Source organism: Apteryx mantelli, chromosome 2 (genome assembly GCF_036417845.1).
Source record: "Apteryx mantelli isolate bAptMan1 chromosome 2, bAptMan1.hap1, whole genome shotgun sequence".
NCBI lineage: Eukaryota > Metazoa > Chordata > Aves > Apterygiformes > Apterygidae > Apteryx > Apteryx mantelli.
In genome coordinates this window covers 87,622,831-87,648,905 of record NC_089979.1, presented here as the reverse complement: position 1 = coordinate 87,648,905, position 26,075 = coordinate 87,622,831, and the positions used below count along the sequence as shown (strand labels likewise).

Genomic DNA, 26,075 nt, shown 5'->3' with positions numbered 1-26,075 from the left:
ATTTATTTAAATTTCATGAATACAGTGCAGACATGATCAATAAAACAAACTGCTGTACTTCTAGTTCGTTACCTTTTAAAAAGTCTGAGTGGTTAAGTAAAAACAGTAACTTGGGGTGTACTATCAAAATAGATACCATTCCAAACAAGCAAATAACTCCCGCCCCAAACATACAAACACTGATACCCTATAATTTTATAACTATAAATATCCACTTTACAGCTTTCACATATCAAATATGTAACAGAAGATCATCATAACACTCCTTCCTTGATCTTCCCGTGATAAAGCACTGGCAAAATTGCACTGCCAATGACTACAATACAAATTTTCTTGCTTCTCCTATTCCAAACTGTACATACCACCAAAGGCAACAGCAGCCTGCTTTTGCATTAGTGCTCAAAACAATCTTTCATGTGGCTTAAACTTAAAAAATGATATAAACACTCTGCAGAATCATTACTATGAATAAGAAAAGTTGTGTTTTTTTTTTTTATTAAAGCAGGTCAGCTTCCTTCATTCCTCATAATGAATGTAAAGAAGCATGAATAGAAAAATACTGCATTATGGTAATAGCAGAAACCTGGTGAAAAACAGAAACGATACTAGTGAAAACTATTGTTATATCATCTCAGGGAGTACCTTTTAGGACATGTCACTATTTAAAAAAAATTCTTCTCTCTTTTTCTTTTTCAGCAAAGAGCAGGAGAACCATAATTTCTATTCAAACAGGTAACATTTTGTGGTACCAGTCTTCTGCTGCTTTGAGTATATGCTATCTCTTTGCAAAAAAAGTTAAATATATGTACAAAATCCTATCAAATTATAACAACACAAGCCAGAACAGACTTAAGACCACAAAAATAGTTTTTTCATCCCAAGACATGATCACTAAAAAGCGATAGTCTTCACAGGCATAATGGATTAGATTCATCTTCTAGCAAGTGTGGTAATCCAACCCAGCAGCAGTCAGGACTAGATACCCAACAGACCACAACTGTCCCTGCAAGAACTAAGTATGGCTTAGTTGGCCCAAGTGAATATTTCACCTTAATGCAAGGTAGTCCAGCAAGATACTGATGAAGTTAAGCAGCATAATTTTTCACATATTTTTATTTTATAAATGTTAAAAATTACAACCACTCTCATTATTTAAAAAATTCCCATTAAAGAACAAATCTTCCCCAAATCTTCCTAAACTTCCCCTGGGACACTCTACAGCAACGAGATCTGTTAGCAACTTCTTAGAAGTATTTCTTACATCAGCGCAGCTCCCAGAGGCAGCGAACAGACGCAGCAGTTTGCGCAGCAGTGTTTGGGCTCTGACTAGAACTTGAGGATCTTGTTGGAAGTTGTGGGCTTCCTGAGGACCCCCGAGGACCTAGAAGGTGATCGCTGTGAACAGGAAAGGGGAAGCTAGGCAAGGACAACTGCAGGAGGCCTTGACTTCTCCTGGGAAAAGCTCTAGCTAGGAGCGGCTGCTACTAACGAGCTCTCTTGGTTGCCCCTGACCAGAGGGAGTTGGGGCCTTTGATCCCAGTGGCCCTTGATTAGGGCGGGTCAAGCACCCTGTGAGTCAGTGCTAGGGAGAGGCCTATATAAGAGCCAGGCCTAGAGCACAGCAAACAGATGCAGCAGTTTGTGCAGCAGGACACACAAAGATATCTTTGTTTCTGTTCCCTGTGGTGTAGGTTTCCTCAAGTATGGTCGTGACACGCCGCACAGCGCGTTCCCCAGTGGCTGTTGGAGTTGCTGTGTCAGAGGCTGGGACTCAGACCGACCCTCTGACAGTAGATGCGGCCCTACAGGTCTCAGGCTGCAGGGAGTGCTTGGGGCCTCTCCGGGAGGCCTGGGCTGGCGGCCAGCTCTCCTGCAGGAGGTGTGCTGCTGTTGACGAGCTGTGTCATCAGGTAAGGGAGTTACGGGAGGAGGTCAGTAGGCTGCGCAGCATCTGAGAAGCGGAGCAAGAGATAGACAGGGTATTCTTGGAGACTGTGCAGCTTCGGGAGTCCCAACCCCCTGCAGCAGTGGAGTTGCCAGAGGGCTCTGTGCTGTGTGAAACGGTACATCATAACATCATAGAAGAAGGCTGGAAACTGGTCACTGCTTGTAGGAGGAGAAAGGCTCCTACTCCTCCTGAAGACCTGAAGCTGAAGAACAGGTTTAGTGCCCTCCAGGATGAGGAGGAGATGGGGCATGGCTGTCAGGGAAGTACCTGGGACAACAGACCCTGTGCCCTGCTGGAACGCCCGGAAAAAGCGGCGGGTGATTGTTGTGGGGGACTCCCTGCTGCAGGGGACGGAGGCATCTATCTGCCGACCTGACCTCTTGTCTAGAGAGGTTTGTGGCCTGCCGGGGGCTCGTGTGAGAGATGTCATGCAAAGACTGCCTAGGCTCGTCCATTCTTCGGACTATTACCCACTGCTGCTCTTCCATGTGGGCGCCAATGACACCAAGGGCAAACTGGAGACCATCAAGCAGGATTTCAGAGCTCTGGGGATGGTGGTCAAGGGTCTGGGAGCCCAGGTCATCTTCTCCTCAATCCTGCCAGTGAGGGGGATGGATGAGAGGAGGAGGAGACGGACTTTCCAGGTTAACGACTGGCTGCGCCGCTGGTGTTGGCAACAGGGTTTTGGTTTCTACGACCATGGGACCCTGTTTGAAGATCGACAACTGCTGGGGAGAGATGGGATCCACCTCATGAGGCGGGGCACGCGGGTCTTTGCCAACAGGTTGGCCAACCTGGTAAGGAGGGCTTTAAACTAGGAAAGATGGGGGAAGGGGAGAGTTATAGTGACAGGGTAGTTGGCAAAAGACTGCTCAAGTCAGGATGCCTCCAGCAGGTGAATGCAGCCAGGGAAGTGCGCATGGGATGTGGCTATGGAGGATCCTCTTTTACCCCTCCTGGGAAACCTGCATGCTCGATCACCTCCCTGAAATGCCTGTACACCAATGCACGCAGCTTGGGGAACAAACAGGAAGAACTAGAGATGTGTGTGCGGTCGCAGGGCCATGATCTCATTGCCATTACAGAGACATGGTGGGATAGCTCGCATGACTGGAGTGCTGTCATGGATGGCTACGTGCTTTTTAGGAAAGACAGGCCAGGCAAGCGAGGTGGTGGAGTTGCTCTTTATGTGAGAGAGCAACTGGAATGTATTGAGCTGTGCCTAGGGGTGGATGAAGAGCGAGTCGAGAGCTTATGGGTAAGGATTAAAGGGCAGGCTAGCATGGGTGACACTGTTGTGGGTGTTTACTACAGGCCACCTGATCAGGATGAGGAAGTCGATGAGGCCTTCTACAGACAGCTGGAAGTAGCCTCACAATCCCAGGCCCTGGTTCTCATGGGGGACTTCAACCACCCCGATATCTGCTGGAAAGACAACACAGCTAGGCACAAACAGTCCTGGAGGTTCCTGCAGAGCATTGGTGACAACTTCTTGACCCAGGTGGTGGAGGAGCCAACAAGGAGAGGTGTGCTGCTGGACCTCGTACTAACAAACAAAGAAGGACTGGTGGAAGATGTGAAGGTTGGGGGCTGCCTTGGCTGCAGTGACCATGAGATCGTGGAGTTCAGTATCCTGCGAGGAGGCAGCAGGGCACCAAGTAGGATCGCAACCCTGGACTTCAGGAGAGCAAACTTTGTCCTCTTCAGGGACCTACTTGGAGGAATCCCATGGGTTAGGGCCCTAGAAGGAAGGGGGGTTCAAGAGAGCTGGTTAATATTCAAACATCACTTCCTCCAGGCTCAGGAGCAGTGCATCCCTATGAGTAGGAAGTCAAGCAAAGGAGGCAGGAGACCTGCATGGATGAGCAAGGAGCTCCTGGCAAAACTCAACCAGAAGAAGGAAGTCTACAGAAAGTGGAAAGGGGGACAGGCCACTTGGGAGGAATATAGGAACGTTGTCAGAGTATGCAGGGATGCGACGAGGAAGGCTAAGGCCCGTTTGGAATTAAATCTGGCGAGAGATGTCAAGGACAGCAAGAAGGGCTTCTTCAAATACATCAGCAGCAAGAGGAAGACTAGGGAAAATGTGGGCCCATTGCTGAATGGGGTGGGTGCCCTCGTGACGAAGGATGCAGAGAAGGCAGAGTTACTGAATGCCTTCTTTGCTTCAGTCTTTACTGCTCAGGCCAGCCCTCAGGAACCCCAGACCCTGAAATCAAGAGAAAGCCTGGAGGAAGGAAGACTTTCCCTTGGTGGAGGAGGATCAGATTAAAGATCATTTAAGCAAACTTGACACCCACAAATCCATGGGCCCTGATGGGATGCACCCATGAGTGCTGAGGGAGCTGGCGGACATTATTGCTAGGCCACTCTCCATCATCTTTGAAAGGTCATGGAGAACAGGAGAGGTGCCTGAGGACTGGAAGAAAGCCAATGTCACCCCAGTCTTCAAAAAGGGCAAGAAGGAGGACCCAGGCAACTACAGGCCAGTCAGCCTCACCTGCATCCCTGGAAAGGTGATGGAGCAGCTCATCCTGGAGGCCATCTCCAAGCATGTGGAGGACAAGAAGGTGATCAGGAGTAGTCAGCATGGCTTCACCAAGGGGAAATCATGCTTAACCAATCTGATAGCCTTCTATGATGGAATGACTGGCTGGAGAGATGAGGGGAGAGCAGTGGATGTTGTGACTTCAGCAAGGCTTTTGACACTGTCTCCCATAGCATCCTCATAGACAAGCTCAGGAAGTGTGGATTAGATGAGTGGACAGTGAGGTGGATTGAGAACTGGCTGAATGGCAGAGCTCAGAGGGTTGTGATCAGTGGCACAGAGTCTAGTTGGAGGCCTGTAGCTAGCGGTGTCCCCCAGGGGTCAGTACTGGGTCCAGTCTTGTTCAACTTCTTCATCAATGACCTGGATGAAGGCACAGAGTGCACCCTCAGCAAGTTTGCTGATGATACAAAACTGGGAGGAGTGGCTGATACACCAGAGGGCTGTGCTGCCATTCAGAGAGACCTGGACAGGCTGGAGAGGTGGGCAGAGAGGAACCTCCTGAAGTTCAACAAAGGCAAGTGCAGGGTCCTGCACCTAGGGAGGAATAACCCCAGGCACCAGTACAGGTTGGGGGTTGACCTGCTGGAAAGCAGCTCTGTGGAGAAGGACCTGGGAGTGCTGGTGGACACCAAGTTAAGCATGAGCCAGCAATGTGCCCTTGTGGCCAAGAAGGCCAATGGTCTCCTGGGGTGCCTCAGAAAGAGTGTTGCCAGCAGGTCGAGGGAGGTGATTCTCCCCCTCTACTCAGCCCTGCTGAGGCCACATCTGGGGTACTGCGTCCGGTTCTGGGCTCCCCAGTACAAGAGGGATGTGGCACTACTGGAGCAAGTCCAGCGAAGGGCTACAAAGATGATTAGGGGACTGGAGCATCTCTCTTATGAGGAAAGGCTGAGAGAGCTTGGCCTGTTTAGCTTGGAGAAGAGAAGGCTGAGAGGAGATCTTATCAACGTGTACAAGTATCTGAAGGGAGGGTGTCAAGAGGATGGGGCCAGACTCTTTTCAGTGGTGCTGAGCAACAGGACGCGAGGCAACGGGCACAAACTGAAACTCGGGCAGTTCCATCTGAACATGAGGAAATACTTCTTCACTGTGAGGGTGACAGAGCACTGGAACAGGTTGCCCAGAGAGGTGGTGGAGTCTGCTTCTCTGGAGATATTCAAAACCCGCCTGGACACGATCCTGTGCAACGTGCTCTAGGTGACCCTGCTTGAGCAGGGGGATTGGACTAGATGATCTCCAGAGGTCCCTTCCAACCTCAGCGATTCTGTGATCAGTTCCAGGTTTACTGCTTCTCCTGTCTACTGAGTATCACATACTCTCATTAGTAAATACATTCTATTGAAAGTAGATCCTGCCTCTGCTGGACTCTGCCTGGCACCTTTAAGAGCCACTAAGTCAGACATGTGACACATGATATAATCTGAATCCATGTACAGAACTATACCACTTCCATTGCTGACCAATTTGTTATGTCCCCGTGCAGGGCTCTGCTTTCCATCTCCTTGGGACTCTAAATATCCTCACGAGTCAACTATTTTCTTTGATGGCAAACTTTCCAGCTTTGCAAGTAGAAGCATGTGAGCAGCAAGTTGAACCACTGTACAGATGCACAAAAAATGCAAGGTTGTTTAGTGGATGGATGTTATTTGCAGAACACTAGTTCTGCATCAGGCATCATTCATACAGTAAATAAAGCAGTTAACAGAGGTATGAACTCTAAATTACTTTATTATGCTAATATCACGAGGCAGCAGTTTAGATGAAACCATTCAGAAACAGTATTTTCACGTCATTTCCACTTTGCTTAAAATAGAGTGAATTCAGTTTTCTCTTTGTTCTTTGCAGTTTCTAATCTCATTCTCAGAGTCAAGAACTACTCATTTTAATGAAAACACTCAAAAGCAGTTATGAATAGGAAAAACACTCATACCTCTGACAGAGTACTAGCAAGCAGATAGGATTTCTCAAGATTTCTTGTTGAAAGAGTTTGAGAGGTATTTCAGAGAAATACTGTGTAAAGCTTCTACCACAAAACCCATTTTCTTAAGTCAGTGGCAATGAATGGGATAGGACAGTTCACTTCTCTCTCCCTATTATATAACCAACCCAAAATTTTAGTCAGTACCCTTCAAATTCTTGAGCTATTTTGTTACAGACTAAACCAGCGACAACTCATTATCAGAGCACTGCTAATAAAGTTATTTGAACCCAAGAATAAATGAAAGTTAAGTAATTCAGCCTGAATCCCAATGCAGTACTTTGACTATCATATTAAATGGATAGGCTCTTTTTTCACTTTTATATTTTTACAGAAATTTTATATTTATAATGCATCTCCTAGAACACTTTTAGTCACAAACCACATGCATTCCTGCTCCCCCTTTTAACATAAAAAAAGAGGAAATAAGATTGCTTGCTGATCCTAAGAGGTCTTTCAAAATTATAAGTTCAAATCCTGTCTTTTTGCCTAGCCATTCAGCAAGACAACGGCACCGCAAGAGTCAAAATAAAAGAGAACGGAGAGAGATTTTTCATCAGTTCTCTGAATGCACTTTTTTGTTTTGCTTGTTGTCTTCTGATAGCAAGCAACTTTAAATCTTATGTCTTGAAACTGCCCCAGACGTCTTCAAAAAATCAAGGCCAATTCAGTTCTTTAACAGAGTTAAGAGCCCACAAAGTTTTTCAAGACCCACAGCAACACTCCAGGAAAAACTGGAGCACAGCGGTCACACCTATCATTACAGGGGCTTTGTTTACATAAGGAAGATGCAATCAGTTTACTGAGTCTAATGTCAAATAGATTTAAATAGTGTAAAAAGCTTTATGGGTTAAAATCAGCTTTTTCAAGTTAGCCCTAAAATTATTAGAAAAAGGGTTGCAATAGTTTAACTAAATCCAGTTTGAAATGTCTTTCTTTCCCATGTAGAAAAGGCATTGAAACTAAAATATGAAAAAGTAAAAAGTTTCCCCCTTCAAGAATTATTTCAGGTTTTCCACATAGAAAAAGCAACAAATAAGAGGACAGACCTCATGCAGTATCACTTCATGAATCCTATAAAGCAAATACACTACGCATATCAGGACCACCTACCCCCTTTCTTTTTCCCTTCACAGACTCTTTTTGGGGTCTATCCTTTCAGCTTTGCTCCGTGGCCGGCAATCATCTGCCTTCCATTTCTTCCCACTTAAGCCAAGACTTCTGCATCACCACAATTACTTTTCTCTTCCTGAGGCAGCTTTATGATTCTGTGTTTTCCCCAAGCCTGCTCTTCCCATGTAAGGTCCTCAATTTTATCCCACATTAAGTTTTTCTCATGAACTTCTTTCATCCAGTGCATCAGGCTGCTCCTCTGTACTCTCCAGTACTTCTAGCATGTGAGACATCCCATTCCACCACCATAAATAAAAAAAAAAATAAGTTTTTTTTTTTTTTTTAAGACTTCCTTCAGGCTTTGAGTATTGCGTTTTATACAGGGAGGATGGAAAGAAGGTAGGAGCAGGCTGGAGGATTTTCCTAAAGGGCATTATATGTTACTTCTGAACTAAGTCTTTGATCTATAATCACAACAGAAGCTAAAACTGCTTGAACTATGGGAACTGGTACAAGGATACCACACACCTCAATTTCAGTCTTCGCATTTCTTCAGAGACACTGAAAAACAATATATTCTTCCCAGCATTGCCTAAGATAGTACTAGAAATGTTGGAACTGATCAAATACAGAATTTAGATGCTTTGTTACAGGTATATACATTAAGAGTGAGAAATATGATTTTTTTCCTGACAACTCTCTTTTCAGAGCACTTTAAAGATATCACAATCTGAGACAGAAAAAAAAAATCTATCCTCATTATAGAAATGGAAGCATGCTTACAGAAGCATCAAAAGTTATTTATCTGGATTGTTTTGGCGCAACTCCAGACTTTGCTGGAATCACTCAAGGAACTGATTCTGTGTTGTGAAAAGTAAAGGTGAGGTGTGCATTTTGTCTCCCCCCTCCTTTTTTTGAAGAATGGTATTAATATCAACTAGATAATTTATTCAAAAATATTGTCTGCTGGGCTGCCCCAGGATATGTGGCAACTTCAAATGAAACTGTAGTGCAACTGGTTCACTAGAAAGTTACTTTACGGCTCCTTTAAACAAAATATGCGAAAAGGTTTTTATCGCCATTCCACAGAAGTTGCACTTTCATCATACCTTTAAATTATCAAGGCTACACTAACACTACCAAATTAGAATATCTGCACTTTCACAGCACATGCAAATGGAGACAATGTTTGAAAGAACACAAAACAGCTGTGAAACTTCTTCATCTTTTCAATGCCAAATTTCAGGGTTTCAGGAAACACAACTTGGGAACAGAAGAGTTTGCCTAACACTGTAGGTACAGCTTTCGCTGTTCCAAGTTCTCCCAGGTAAAAGGATTTATCATAATCATGGTTTAGTTTATACTGAGGCAAAGATAACTAGGTCAACAGCCATATACACGTCAGCATAAGAAGTAGAGAGATGGCTGCACCATATTCTGGCATGCTTAGAGGAAGGAGTAGAAGAGGCAGGGATATATCATAAACAGGATGATAATTACACTCTTGTTCATGCTAGGGTCTTGATTTATCCTCCCTGTGGTAAACATGTCCTGTATTTCAGCTAGTCCCATGTTAATTTCAGTAGGATGGACTCCAGCTCTCTCCCTAAATTATAAGCTAAAATGTCTGATGCCAAGCTCCTTTCTTAAAAGCCATAATCAAACTGAAGTACTAAACTACAAGTTCAGATGTTTTCAACCAATCAAACTATTTCTGTGATGTAAAAATTATACTCTGTAATCATCCTTATATGCATGGGTTTCTCCTGTGTGGTGACTCATGGTGGGTTTTCAACAGTCCAGCAAATAAATATACATCTGCTTTGCTTTTCTTTATCAATGTGTTCTTTGTCAAGGCACACCCCATTACAACACCAAAATTGTCTTTTTCACTTCTCAAAGCCAGTTACAGAATTAGTTGCAAAATGAGGTATTTGTAAACATACAGGCAAAACTACAAACATGAGTTAGCACCCATAGAAGAGGACCCTTTCAAGGGAACCAGAACAACACTGAAATTCTCACCTAGAAGATCAAGTGGTAACAGGCAGCTACTTCCATTCAGACCTGCCTGCTAAATGTTCTCCCTCTCATTGTTTTCCCGCAAGGCTCTTCTCACCCACATTCACCCCGGTTAACTGTATTTTCTGATGTGCTCCACTCCATGAGGTAAGCTGGAGCAGCCTCTTCTACCAGCGACCTTCCTGATGGCCTTCTCCTTTCCTGTGCTGAGCATGGGCTAGATCCAAGAAACAACTGATCCAGGTATTCTCAAAACCAGCCAGTAACTTTACGCTTGTGTTCACTGGCAAGGCTGGCAGAGAGAGGTTTCAGGAGGTGTATTCATTTACACCTGATTTGAGATGTTAGAGGCAACTATTAGACAATGGCATCAGCTCTGGTAACAGTATTTCCTGTTAGATGTATCCTAGTTTCTATGTTCATCCTTCAACCCAAGTAATGTGACCATATGCTTCCCTTGGTATGGAGCATTAAACAACACTACCCCATCCCCAAGCCCCTCTGAGGACAAAGGCTATGTTTGTTACCTCTTCATAAAAAAAAAAAAAAAAAAGGTATTTTGCAGCCCAGCTTCCTTTAACTTCTAAACTAAGCTAATCTTTCCACTCCCCTTCCTACAGCTTCAACACTGCACATTTATAATGCCCCCGTTCTAGGCAAGTAAATGAAGCTAGAAAATCTTTGTACCCATTTCTTAACGGTTAAAAAATTGGGTTTTGTTCACTTTAGCTATCAAAGGAAATACCCCGATGTGACCAAACTAGTGCATACAGGCAGTCTTATCTTTCAGCTTAACTCTGAAGAAAGCTCGGAGACAGTGAGGAACCTGCACAAAACTAAGCTCTCCAAAGACTAAGAGACCCACTCACAACTTGAGCTCCTCTTCTTTTGCCGCTAATTTGCTCCTACTGAACAGACAATCCCAACTGGATGGAGACATTCAAGGAATTCCATAAATGTTATCCAGAATCTGCAGGATGCCCACAGATTCTCCAAAGATTTTCTGTCTGGGGGGTCCAGCACTTGAACTGGAATTGAAGAAATGCCCATTTTCAAAGGGTCAAAGAAGAAAAAAACTCAAAAACAAAAAGAGAAAACCCAGATGAGGAAAATTAAACTAATATAAAGAAAAAGATTGATAGAAGAGTTATTATAGCCATAGGCAAAAAAACAAGCAAACAAAAAAATTGTGATATAAGAGACCATACTAAAGATGTCAGGTAAGACATCTTTCCTCATTCAGGAACTTCCTTGGTTTCTAATAGATTTTCTCCTCAGTATAAAAAGGACTGAATTTCATTGCTTTTATTACATTTTTTTTCTTGACTAATACAAGAGAATCTCTACCAGGTATTAATCCTATCTAATGCCAAGATAATGATCTTCTGTGATCTACTGTATAGACTGTCCTGTGTAAACATTTACTGCTTATGGAAGAATGTCTTCACCATTGCCAGGGGAAGAGGGGAGGTGACCTCCTCAACAAAAAGTCTGATTGACCAGGATGAGAGATTGATTTTTGTCATTTTCATGCCCTGCAATACAGGATGTGACTGTATGAGAGAGGCTTTCATGCCCCAAGGATGAACGACATGGAATTACATCTCCTTTCAGACTTGAAGAGAAAAAAGCAAGAGTATTCTCTATTTTATATCTGCTTTCTACCACAAATTCAACCCATTCATCTGTACCAGAAACGTTTAGCTTTTATTTTGTGGCTTTCTTGTGATCACATGGTTTGCACATCACAGACTGTATCAATCTGTGTGTCAGTGCACAGCTTAATTCTAACCAGAAGATCTCTATCTGAAATCAGAAAAGGCCCCACACAGAGCAGAGACCCTATGGCTCATCATCTCAAATGGCCTGGGACCACTTGCTGGCTCTTCTTCCTGCTTTGTTATTGGACAGAACTTACATGAGTCTTTCAAAGTTGTCTGAAGGTGTAACTGATCCTCAGCAAGGAAAAGAAAAAAACGTTCTTCTCTCCTATACATACATCTTAGGTAGACTAAGGGGCTTTTCAGAGAATACACAGGCAAATGAAAACAAAAATACTGGTAGATGATATCCCAACAGTGTTTCTAGAAAACAGGAGAAATATAAAAAGTAATATAAAGCTTTGGAGATCTGTTGTTTCATTTTGACTGTAAGTATTTTACACATTGATTCCAGATTTTCATAACCTGCATATTACTCTAATGTTTTAAGAGTTTTTCTACAGAAAGGGCTTTTGGGGGAGGACAGCAGGAATTATGCAGTTAACAGAGCAGAAGTCAAAAGCCAAAAGATTCGAACTCTGAGTTGATTCCATGTAGTTTGTTGCATGGCACTGAACTGCTGTCAATGGCCATGGATCTAAAAGTCTGCACTAAGATGACAAACAGTATTAGCAGCCAAAAATCTCCTAGATGGAATTTTTGGACCCCATTTGCCTTTAAAAGGAAAGCCTGAAAAACATCAAAAGGAAATAGTTTAAACTACTTGTGAGAAATGGTTTACATCTTTTCAAATGAAAGTAACAGTTTGACAATGAATCAAGGGTCCATTTACACAGGTAAACAATAGCTGTAAAAATAATTTATTTCATGCTCAACTTAAATGGGCTGTTTATGACCTTTCTAGTTTTAAACTGTTGGAATATGTGAAAAAGGCAGTTGGACAGTGTAGCACAAGTTGTGTGCAGCTTATGGCCTTTACAGTCAAAGCCCAACTCATGTTATGTTAACAAAACATGTGCTGGTGACAGACAAGTGGCATAAGTTTCAGCGTCCAAATTCTTGCCCTCCTTTGTAGATTTAGATACCTTTGTACATATTGCAAGTAACAGACCTTACAGAAATTAACCTATGCTTACATACAAGTGAGACCTCCCCCCCCAAAAAAAAAGAAAAAAAAAGAAAAAAGAAAATGCAGCACATGGGCAGTTAAAGAAATGACTGAAAATTTTCTCTTCTCAGCTCATACAGAGTTCCCAGTGACATTCAACAGGGACGAGGAGCAATCAATAAAAGAACAATGCTTCAAAGCTGAGAAGACCTTAGCAATGTATGGCCTACTGGATGAAAAACATTTGCAAGATATAGATTTCTGCTTTGCAGTTTTCAATACAAAGTTATCATTAAATAAGGCTTAGGTCTGATTCCAAACACATAGAAGTCAACAGGAATTGACCCATGTATTACTTATTCTTCTACCAACTGGCCAAATGTGAAGAAAATACTGGAACCAAGCAGACAGAGCACATTTTTGCCAACTAAACTCAGAAAAATGTTTCCTAGAAAGCAAACATGTTACAGATTTTGAATTTAATTATTAAATGTTGTATCCAACAAAGAAGGAAAACATTGTCTGATGTTCTTTCTAAGGGAGTGTTTCTCTTCCAAATTCCTCCTCCTCCTCCCCACCTCCCTCACTGAAACAGCTTGTTCTGGGCAGTGGGCAGGATCCCCACAGGGGCCTCAGCATGCAGTATGTTACCAAAAGGTACCTAATGTGCTACACACCCACAATATAAATTTACCTAATAGCAAATTGTTCGTGTAGTCATCACATGCACGATAGTGTACATTACACAGACTTTTTTGAGCAGCTCCCTTTTTAATATCATTTTGATCACAACACCTCAAACCAAAACAATTGCTAAAACCAGAAAACATGCACCTAAAAAACCTCCAATATATTCAGCAGTTTAGGCAAATGTTCCTTTTTTTTTTTTTCCTTCCTTTTTAATTAGCAGTCCCACAAGTTCTGCAGTAAGGACAAATTCAGAAAGAAGTACAGTTGGTTAAACAACCAAAGGCATTTGTTTACTTCAATTCATATCAGTACAGCTATCTTCTTCCTCTGATGTATATAACAAAAGAAAAACAAATAAAAAAAATAATGATGTGTCCTTTGGTAAACAATTGTTGATCTATATAACTGACTATCCTTTAGGAACAGCGATCACCAAAACCAAATTCCACTAGAATTCCAAATAAAAGCCTGCTGTGCTTATACAGATCTTTGTCTACTGCTCTCCAGTAACAGACATGAAATGGAAGCTGTAACTAATGCTTGGAGACAGGGGTTCACTTTGAACTACATTTTGAAAACATTATCTGATATGTGTAAGCATAACATGCTAATTATGGAGGTAAGTAGCTGTGCATAGGCATTTTTCATGCATTCTTGACAAGTGCCCTCTCTCTGGTCTGTGTAGACCAGAGGAACTGGTGGAGAGAATTATCCCCATCTCAGCAGTAATATAGAAAGTGCCCTAACAGAAGGCATGAAAAACACTGTGATTCATCAGCATACTTTTTACGTTTATTTACTGTAAAAGTATAGCAATTAAATAAAGAGCAGTTTCTTCAGTGACTATACAGCAGATCCTACAAAACCTGGTCACTTGGGATTGCTCTAGAGTACTGGATACCTGCGGGGAGCAACTGTGCAATTACAACCAGGTGGCAGACCTGACTAGAGAAAAAGTGGTTCTAAGACCTAGAGGAATAACTGAGGACTCGGTTTCAAAGTACATATACAGTACTCATGTATATGTATTTTATGGTGCTGACTAAAGACACAATTCATGCGAAAGTAAAGAAATGTTCTGGCCTAACACTTTTAGAAACTTACTCTTGATATTTTTCAGCATTAGTGAAAACGGGACAGAAATGCAGGTTACCAGGCAGTTTAAATTGTCATTGCTCTTTTTAGGTCAATGGCCCACACTTTCTTGTACCATGCAGCATGGTAGACCAAAGACCAAAGCTGCTTAGCTGTCCAGCATGGCGCACAGATGCTTGATACACGTTCTCTGAAGGCTTAATTTCTACAGTGAACGTACCCAAGTTTTTGTATTTAAGAAAAAAATCATGACAACTTTTGGCTTCGTAAGTCTTCATTTTTTGGCTATTGCCTCTTACTGATCTTTCTTTGTCTCTCTGCATCTACTTAAAACTTGTATGCATGCTAGAAGACATCCAAACAGAAGTGCTTAAGAAGTGCAGTAATTATGCCTGTCTTAATTCATACTGGTTTTACTTAATTAACCACTACTCTGGTGTGCCTTGCTATTTTCCCAGTATAACATGTACCAACTCCTACTTCCTGTTGACCACTGTAACACGGCGCAGAGGAAACACACAGGGTCTGAAATGAGTTTTATTTTATTCAAAAAACCTGAGTATGCAAAAACCTAGACAAACAAAGTCACAGAGAGCAACTGACCTAGATAGTAAAGTGTCTCTGTCTGCAAACAGAATTTGAAAAATCCCTGACAGTTCATTATGCTATTGATTAATATTGCAGAAACATCAACCAGTTCCCTCAGGGATCCCTTACTACTTGGAGAAAAACATGCAGTAATTAGATGACTTAACAAACTATGACTGAACATGCTGTTTAAAAAAAACCCAAGCAAACAGGTTTAAAATCAATATATGAATAACTGAATAGACCTTTTAAGGACAGATAACTGAGCATTCAGTGTAATGAATGACGTGGACAAGAACTCTACATGTAATGTTGTCAGGAAAGATATAACTTTTCCAATTTAACAACTTTTTTAAAATTTGGAGGGGTTTTGCTTTCTCATGCAAGTTATCCCATGCTTGTTGCTTCAGCTGAAGAGAAAAAGGAAGGAAGTCACAAAAACTGATCTCCTAATTACCATTGTCATCCTCTGATGTGGATGTGGCTGGTACAGTACTATGTGTCTACGTGGCTGGTACAACAGTTTTTACACACACATACAGAAACCTAACAGATGGTTATAATTATCTGCAGGCAGGCTACAACTCTAATTTGAAAGTGAGCAAAATAGGTTATGTTCTCTCTCAGCCTTCCTTGCCATTGCATGAAACTCCTTCACAACCTCAGGGCAACTCTCCCTCCCCCTGGACAAGGCCTGTGGCCTATCAAGCGGGAGGCTGCTTGGCACTCACGGGGGAAAGCAGCTGAGGCACTGTCACCCCCCCCCCCCGCACTGCATGCCTTCCGAAGCCCAGGGACACGTTTCCGACCCAAGCAAAAGTGCACACGTCAAATAACTGCCACTTCAAAGGGAAAAGCATCTATCTGGTACTTCAGAGCTTAATTCAAAAGGGGAAAAAAAAGCAAACGTGTTTAGGAACTTGTTTAGTGCTTAAACATAGTCAAATGAGGATTTTTCTGACACTGAAAACTTCCCTATTGAAGTGTACAATACCAAGTAAATGTATACTGAAGTTATTTTTAACTCTCCTGTCACTGCAACAAAAGCTTCTCTCTAATCCTCTGATCTGCTCTTCTTAAATACAGTTGCCTGAATCAGTAACTAACCACTGCCCAGAGAGACAAGGCAGCTCTTTTCAGAGACAGCATGAACACCATAATTTATGTGGCTTGCACTACAATCCAAATAATGTGGTTTACGGTGTCTTCTCCAAGATTACGCTGGTCTCCTCCGTGATGTGTACTTAACTAAAAGTAAACCAGAATCAACAGCTTAGGGAACAATTCTCCTTTGAACAGCAACAAGACAACCACCGTAGCACTTCCCCTTTCCACATCCCACAGCCGCCTGTGTTACCATCGTGCTCAGCGCTGGCTTTGCTTCAGAGAGACGATGAAATCCCTCATTTGCCTCCACAAAAGGTTCAGTTTTCAAATGTGGGCACTTTCCTATGGCTTCCACATTTAGCACTGGTGTTTATCTTTCTATATTTTGCCACATACCTACCAAGTACGCAAGCTAATCTGAGCACTCACACATAGGAGTTAAACCTTGTATGCAGTTGTCCAAAAGCTGGACCTCCCGTATCAAGTTGTTCCTGATAAAGTAAGAGGGGGGATGGGGGAGGAGGGAGGGAGTAGTAATGAAAGCCTCAACAACTTATAATCCCTGGTGTACTAACCTTGCTCCCTTCCTGGACAACAAAAGCGGTAATAACCCAGAAATAAGCTTTTAGATAAAGCAGTATTAATTGACAAGGCTGAAAAAATACCAGTCAGGAGCCTGTTTTAAAGAACCTAGAAAGGGCATATATAGCCCATGCTTCTCCCTGATGGAAAAAGGAAAGCAAGCACTCTTTTACAGAAATTCAGACAAATGAGTAGCACAAGTAGATGTTGACAGATTTGATGCTGATGCAAGAAGATGGTTGCACGTGGATCAGAACAAACTTTGTTTCATCTTTTCACTAACAGCAGAGATTCTGTTAGGAGCCTCAACTTACTACGTACAGAGCCAGGCATTACCCCCACGATGAACGCAGTCTGTGTACCAAATCAAAATCCCGCCAAAGAAATAGCAAGAAATACAGAAAATTCTACACTGGCCTTTATAGTTGGAGCTGCTAGCAGCAACAAAGAAAGGCACTGACATGCTTGAAAAGCTTTGGCATCTATAACAAATATTTTTATAAAATTAATGGGGAAATAGTGAAGGGTTTAGGAATATGGGCGTGATTATGCGACCTGAAGAGGCAAAAATACTATTATGAAAAGGAAAAGTAAACTAAACTCAAACATCTGAAGATATTTACTTAAATGCTTGTTGCTGGAGAAGCAGCTCCTCCAGTACATAAAAATACACAAGTTAACAGGGAAAGAGTTGCATAAATATTTTCTTCCTTGGAAAGCAACTATTTAAACTTTTAATGTATTTTTTTATATTTTTAAAAATAATATGTACTTTACACTACAATTTAGCATACTGCACTTCTTGGTTTTGGTTTAAAAAAAAAAACAAAAAAAAACCCAAACACATCTCTAAGCTAAAAGCCAGGACGTGGCAATTATACAGTGATTTATATTAAGGGATGGAGAGAAGTCTTTCAAGGGGGTAATTAGCCTCCAAGCCCAGAGTGTAGAGAGGCACATACCTTCCTGGGTTACCTATAATGCACATGGGAGAGATACTATCAAAATGCTAAGACGGACACAACACACACCATGTGTGCTGACGGAGCAATTACTGACCATGGGAGAGGACTTTTTTGGAGGGAAGGGAGAAGGCAGAGGTATACTCTGGAAAGCTTTGATGCTCCTGACATGAACTCCAATGGTCCTTCTGGTCTTATGCAAGAACCAAAGCAGAGTGACCAGGATCCTAATTTCTTTAGCTGCAGGAATGTATTTGGCAGGGTAAAGTTAATGCAGTTGATTTTTTTCCTTTGAGTCCTTTTTTTTTTTTTTAATACATCAAACCTTAAAAATCATTAAACTCTTCAATAACGTTATTTCATTCTGGCTTGAGATGACATGGTTCATTTGCAGACTCCTTCTACGATACCTTCTCCTATAACACGTACTCATGCACCTAGAAGCATTTCACAAAATTATTCAAGCTCTTTAATCTTTTTTCAGTTTCGTTGTTCCTGGAGCCCTGTTCTGCTAAAACACTACCACTGGCACACCAGGAGTAGGGTAGCAAAAAAACGGGGAAAGAATAACGACAATGCTTCTTACATCAGGCCCTGGTTACATACACAGGACAAGAGAGACTCTTTCATATGCATTTCAAAATGGACCTTTTTTTCCAGTCACCCTCCTTTTTCATGAGAGCTGTACCCAAAAGAGTAAGCAGTAAAATTAACAAAACTGCAGGGACAATGAGTATCAGCAGCAATGGATTTGTCATCACTAACAGCACACAAACCAGTTTGTCTAGAAGCATATACCACACTCAGCAGCAAACATCAGCGTACCCTCAACTTGCCTCAACAAGCTACGAAATAAACTAGGACATGTCTCTTCAGAACAATGTTGTTATTTGGCTCTTCAAAAAAAGTTCCCCCTCTGCACATACACTTTTTAAAAGGGGAAAAGGCAGACATTCACGTCCCACATCTGAGTATATATAATTGCTCAGGAAACAGAATATTTTATTTTGACTCACATTGAATATTATATTCTAATATAATAACCCTAGTGGAAAACCAAGCTGTTACCAATGTATTTTTTTTCCTGCACATGCAGGATTGTTCACATATGCTAAAATATTGGCATTCATTTTTTGCTTGCTGATCTTTCTGAAAGGCAAAATGGTTCATTTATTTTGTGAAAAACAGACTTTTGTAATGACAATTAAGTATAGAAGTATAGACTCAACATTTAAGATTCTCACTACAAGCCCCTTTAAAGGTGATGTACAAAGGAATATAATTTACTTGTGGTTTTTTTTGCTTCTTTATCATAAAGAAATTTCCAAATATGGGGGAATTTTATTTTTACTTTAAGACATGCTTATCTTTAAAAATTAAGAAGCCAAATAAAATAGGTTAAGCCTGGGATGAAGCATAGAGATGGCTAAACCAAGGATCTAGAAAGATGATTCCAACAAAAATTATTTTTATTCTGTAATTAATTTATTTTTATTAAAACACTGAGCAACTGAAAAGTGAAATTTCACAACCTATAGCAGCCACTAGTACTCCCTATACCCTTCTCACATTTAGTGTAGTGCTAGATTCAGAAAAGATTCAATCTAGTCAGTTCAAGAGTAATAAAAATACTTAAAACCAGGTAAATCTAATTACAAAAACCTGTAATACAGAGTTGAGAGAAAGAGTTCTGTGTAGACAAATTCCTAATTTTTTGAACTTCTCAACAGCTGGCTGGTCTCATATACCCCAAACTCTTAACCACGTGTATTTTATCATATGTGTTCTCAGCATGACAATCAAGATACCACCCCTTTTCTATTACAATAAAAAATGGGGAAGCTGATCAGAACTGGATCTTGGCCTGATAAGATCTTCAAATGGCAATCACAGACTAAATCCCACTGCATCCTCTCAGGCGACATGCACAGCATATATTGCTGGTGCAGGGGGTCTAAAGGAGAAGAGAAAAACAAGAACCTTTACACAACTCTGTCACTGGAACGATGTACCAGTTTTTAAAGGTTTCCAAGGAATTGTCTTGCCAGCCCTGGGCTAACTTTTGCCATTTTTGTTGGAAAGAAATTGCTATATTAGGCATACTTCAGCACTATACAAACACATAAAGAATTCTGGAGAATGTTAAGATGGGAGATACCACAGAACAGCAAAACACACACAGTAGTTACACAGCCAAAAACATTCCCTCTGGATATTTTTCTTAATTTTAGAAGAAACTTACATAGATTTTATTTTGCTGATATCGCTGGAATAAGTTGTGCATGATGGAGCCTTCATGGAGATCTACTAGTGCTGCCATGTCTTCCACACTCTCTGCACTTGTTTGATGCATAGGCGTTACTTTTTGGTGTGTGATTGTGCTCTGTTTATAAGTGAATACCTGAAAGAAGAAGAAAAAAAAAAATCAGAACACACATTCAAAAACTCATACTTAAGAAGGGAGCTTTCATACCTGTTCTTGCCTATCCAGTTTACCAACAGGCAGAAGCATAAGACATAATAGCCTGCCATTCATACCTTCTTCTAAGACTTCTTTGACAATAACTAAGACCCCAAAGACATACACAGGGGTCATATGAAACTAGTCCATACTGACAATATCCTGAGAGCTGACGTCTCTTCTGGACAAAAGGAATCTGGTTTCACGCTGGACTACTTTAGGACTTTATCTGGAAAAAAAACCAAGCAAGCAACCGTTCCCAGAAAATCTAAAAAAAACCCTTAACCAAACAAAAAGACAAAATGCCCCCCTCCCACAAAACCCACTCATATTCAGATTACTTTGGGGAAACATGCTTTACACCACAAAACAGCAAAAATGAATGTACTGATCTAACAGGGCTACAAGTGTTTGTATGTTTGATCCAAATTCCATTTAAATGCTTCCATTCAATGCTCTGATCAGGATCACTACTAGGTTAGATCATTATTCTTAGTGTAATTAGCACACTAAGTTCAGCATGCTGCACATATTTGAAAATAAATGGGTGAACCAATTCCTAATCAATGCTCTTTTGAGACAAATTTCTGAAGCCTGTTCAAGACAGACAGTAAAAAGCACTAAAACTCCCCATGATTTAAGTACTTAGTCATAAAACACTTCTATGCATCTTCTATAAAACTGTTATAAAATATGCTCAGAAGATGTGTATATCCCGAATAAAGTTAAATAAATTTTTATGAATACTAATGACATCACTAAAGATTATAAAATAATTGCTTTCGAATTCAGCTTCCCATTTCCTTTTAATTCACATCTTGGCAACTCATTCCTACAGACATACATCTGCATTTTGTAGCCAATGCTACTTAGGCAATACTAGTCCCTGCTAATGTAACCACTGCTTCAGACTAAGAAAGCTGAGCTGTGGGTGACTGTGAATAATTTAATAATGTGGAACATAAAAATCTTCCAAAATCTTTTGAAATAATATCTATAAAACTTTCATCTGATTGAAGAATTGCAATAACTACAGCCCAACTGTTTGAACATCTCAGAATTGTCAGTGTGGGCTGTGGATTGCACAGTATTTTGGACTGGAGCAGTCCCATGCAAGATGCCAAGCCTTCTCAGGAAAAGAAAACCCATCAAAGATTTTCAGGAAAAAAACAAAATATATGTATATTCTTTGTAATGAAAGACTGAAAGGGGATAGTCAGTATCATTATAGGATGCTATGCATGAAAATAGATTCCTGGCGCTCAGTGTTGCATGACTTTTTTCTGTCTTGCTGAGACAAGTGAGAAAAAGAAACTGAGGAAGCAGCAGGCTGAATGTAGAACAGACTTAACATTAAAACTTTGTACCAAAATACCCACCAAATGAATAAGGCGAATTGCCTGACAAAAAGTGTTCATTAAAATCATATCCCAAACTGAACATACCAACTTTTAGCACAGACCATCAAAGAGTTACAGCCATCATTCGTAGCAGAACAGAGTATATTGGGGGAAAGCTGGGGGAGAAAGAAGAGGAGGAAGATTCAGGAAACAAATTTTTAACAGGAACTGGAAGACAGCCCAGACATCAAGGAGACATACAAACAAACAACGAGAATGTTCCTGAAGATTCAGGATGATCCAAAATAAATCCATATCCGTGGGAAAAGACAGACATGTAGGGATCTGAACAATATTTTGCGTAAAACAATTATCAAATGGCAGGTGAGAAGACAAGCATTTGTACAGGGCAGATAGATGTTGGCCAGCACAAAGAAAACAGCAACTTAAACATATTCAAGGGCAAGTGATCTAGATTTTTCAAACTGAAAGAATGAGAACAGAATCATCAATAGCAAAGTTTTGGGTCTGTATTAGAGGACCCAAGACTAACCACACAAAGAATAATCCAGAATTTGAGATAATTACATTTCAAGTGGAATAAACTGCAGTTCCTAACTAGAAGAACTATGGTGAAAAAGCAAAGGTAATGCTGCAGAACAAAGAATAACATAAGCTGGAAGATTTGGAAATAACGGGGAAGCGGAGCAAATTTTAGAAGAGTAAGCAACTTGAACTGAGGCTACATATCAGGAAGGAGATGGAATTAAAACAGAAAAATAGACTCAGTAGGAGATTTAGGAAACCAGAATATGATAGCACATGTTCTGTGAGTGTGGGTCATGTGAACACAGAAAGGAGGAAGACCATCATTTCTGAGAGCAGATTTTTTCTTAGTGATTTGTATTCTTTGATATGTGATGCATAGGTTCATAGGGTATGCAGAGCTTTCCATTCATTGTTAAGCACATTTATAAGCATAAGGAATTAATAAAAACACACCAAGAAAAATAACACGACAATTGACCTGTGAGGAGCAGGATTATGGTCTCTATAGTTTAATCCTTCTCTCTCGAAACCAATTGCTTCTTGTTCAAGCTGGTCCATCTCATAATTTCAGCTCTTCCACAGGTTGCCTTCTTGTTTGGATGAGGAAACGGCTCTGTGAGCTGATTCAGAGCAATGCTTGTACACTGACCCACTAGAAAGCACACTCACTGGTCACACCGGCTGTCACACAGACTAGAAAGGACAAGGGACTCTTCCTTCATGTTGGGGAGTTTTTTTTCCATTACTTTTGACTTTTATCAGAACCATGCACCTTTCAGATTTTATAACTCTGCTGTCAAATTTGGTCAAAATCAGCAAACAAGATCAAAGTCATTTGGCAGGGCAGAAGGATCATATGCATAGGCCTCATTTCCTTAAAAAGGGCTTTTGATAGTTCTAGTATTGAAGCCCTGCAAGCCCTGCTTTTGTTGTTTCATTTTGGCTCGCTCCTTTTATAAGATAATTATGTGAAAAAATAACCTTGAACTTTATCAATACTAATTAGAAGATCATGTTATAAAATAGTACTGCAGAAGAAATCCTCAGGAAATAGGAACCTCAGAGCCATCCTACAGGGTCAAAATGCAAAGAAGGAAGATGAAGTAGGTTCCTGAACTTTAAGAAGAGCATGCTGGCAGAGTGCAGGAGAGTGCATCCTCAAGGGTCTTGCCAGCAAATTCTGGAAGCTCAAGTAAAACATGCAGGAAACTTGGAATAAGATTTAAGACAAACCTAAGTGAAAGTTCAGCAAAAAAACACTTTCCTCTCTAGATAGAAATGGACCAAGATAACAAAATATGCTGAATACACAGAAAACTATAAATGAAGCCCCAAAGAGACAGCATGCAAAACAAGAACTCTCAAAATTACTGTGGAAGTGTAAATTAGAGGTTGAGATAGGAAGGAACAATGAAAAGAACAACAGCAAAAAGAACAAACTTGAGAAATACAAAACAGTAAATCCTGCTAAACAATTTCATTGGGAAAGAGTAACTGTGCTTCAGAATGACTTGACTGTCCTTATCATGGCTTACTGGTGCCACAATAAACATACCATAAATGAACCCAAATGAGGCAGCAACCTTAAAACCCAGGGGATCAACAGTTCCAATGTCCCCAGGTAGCATGGAAAAAAGCTGTCACAGGCACTCTGGGATTCTACAATAATTTAGAAGGGAACTATCAAACACCCAGACATTAATACACTGCTGAAAGGAGAACCGATACCTGTGGGCTGGAGGAACACTGGTTAGTACTAGTCTTGAAGAAGAAAGTAAATATGACTGAAAGAAAGTAATTAGATGCTGCTGAGTCAGATTTCTCTCTCTAGTTAAAAAAAAAGAAAAAAAAAAAGATTGAAAAGACAGATAAACAAGGACAGGAATATTTGCCTGAACATTAAAAACATTAAAAACAGGGTAACACACACAAAACATGAATACAAAACATACAGGTTTAGTTATGATAGCCTGTTTCAAAGCTTTTAAGATATGACTCCAAGTCCTGAACCACGTCTGTTTGGTAATCAGCAGGTTTATTAGCCCAACTCTATTCTCTCCAGAATTGGGTAAAGTTTATCAATCTCACCAGGATAGAGATGCACCCAGAGTAGTATCCAGGTCTCCCTGCCCAATGACAACACCATCTGCAGCATTTGTCAGACCTGCTTTAGGATAGAGTGTCAAGCCCTAGATATTGAGAGTGGGAATTACATTCCTATTTCAAAAGTATTACCCAGATGGGAAAGAATAAGAAATAGAAAAAATTAATTCATCTTCCCACAAAGACAACATTTGCCTTGCCAAACAGAGCCAAGGGAAAAGAAGTTAGAGGGAAGTCAGTGACAGCATGCAAACTCTTCCAGGATATGGGTATGACTACATCACATATGCCAGACAGATTCCCACATCACCCTCTGAAATACTATCCAGATCCCCAACTGCTGTTGCAAGAGGTACATTCTCTTTACAGAAGATACCAATAAAATACTCTCTAATACACTCTAGGAAGCTTGAGAACTTACAACAACACGCACTGAGATTAAAAGTGAGATTTTGTAGATGAACACTAGGTAGAGGGGGTTTTCTGGTGTTAAATGTTTTGTGAGGGTTTTTGTTCCAAAATAGTGGAATCTCCTGGAATAAATCAATTCATATGGGACACCCCTCTGGAAAGCTAGTAACTCCTAAATTGTGTGCTAAAACAAAGACATATAATGAAAATGATGGCTTTAGTAAATAAATATATCATTTTGCCTATTCATAAATACTGTACCTATTCATAAATACTGCTGCATCAGCAATGCAATATTGTACTCCACAATTTACAAGCATTTATTAGGTGAGTCTGCAATTTTATACCTGGTTAATAAAAACACAGTTTCTAGAATGCCATGCAATTTGTAATAACCTGGCAGAGTATTTTAAGTGAATACACTCTTGTAAATCGACCCAGGAGTTTACTGGAGAATTACAGCAAGTAATGAAATCAACACACAAACAAACCATGAGTTTGAAGCAAAAGATTGCAATTAAAATAATTTCACTGATGCTTTTAAAAGAGCATGAAAACCAGCATGAAGAACTTAATATTTCCCACTTCTTTAGGTTGAAAAGACATTTTTATCCTGCACAATTGATCTGGTATGAGACAAAACAAGAAGTCTTTCAAGTCTTTCATTTAAGGGGGGGAGGGGTACCACAAAACAACATCTAATTAATTTTCTGCACTGACAAATTAGCCCCAGGCTCAAGATCTAATGGAAATTATATTTTAACACAAGATTTAATTTGTAATACAATTCATTAGCACCAGGAAAGAATGTCAGAGCGGGCCCTCAATGACAGGAGCACACATGCTTTCTAACTGTATCATTTCATGTGATGCCAAGTGACAAAAATCCCTGCTTGAATAAGGTCATTAAACATTAGCAAGGGATTTCACAAAGGGTGAGTCAATTGAATTTAGAGAATGCCAAATTAAGTATTTGGATAAAGCATATCAAAAAACACACAATCCTTATTTCTTGCAAAAGCTACAAGTCATACTTAGGCCTTCTAGTCTGCACAGAGGCAACATGGAATCAAATCTCAGAGCATGTTTTTCACAAGCAGCTCGTTTTTTGTTCTGATGTTGATGATCAACATTCGATGGGAGAAAGGCAGCAGGTACCCTATAACATTCCTCATCAGCAATTAAGTATCTCAATTATAATGGCATCTTCATGATTCTTGTGAGATTTCTTTGCAATTTGTATTTAGAGGCAGAATTAGGTCTGTCTACAACTTAGGTAGGTGTATATTGGGTCATTTACAGAATCCGCTTTCTGAAAATGTGTAATATCATCTGTTGAAAAGTTCAGACATTATAAACATTTTAAAACAGCCCTTTTTATACATAAACCCCAACCCCTCATCCCTCCTAAATACAACTGATAATCAATACAGACTCAGTTCTCTTTTTTAATCCAAAGCTATTTTCACTATTTGAAAAAGTGAAAAGAGTACTCCACTCCCTTTTCTTCATGGAAAAATACAGAGGCTTTAACTTCTGCCAAACAAATGCAAAGAACATCCACCACACTTCCCACTCCATAGTGTTAAGGACACTCAGCTTTTGGCTCCAGCTCCACTATTGGAAGACATTAAGCCTTCCCAAAAGCCAGGATGGTGATCTCACACTTACGGGTAAGAGTAAGGACTCCTACAGCAGTCTCTGGCAGAGGGTGGCAATGAGCACTGACTCCTTCTAAGAGTAGCT

General features: G+C 40.6%; 1 protein-coding gene across 1 annotated transcript in view; it reads right to left on the bottom strand.

Moving 5' to 3' along the window:
• The window catches only part of MYO10 (myosin X), a 181,320-nt gene that overhangs the window by 80,926 nt on the left and 74,319 nt on the right, over nt 1-26,075 (bottom strand). The window contains exon 3 of the mRNA XM_067290985.1: nt 19,708-19,866. Within this exon, the coding sequence (XP_067147086.1) occupies nt 19,708-19,866 (159 nt within the window). The remainder of the gene's footprint in view (nt 1-19,707; nt 19,867-26,075) is intronic.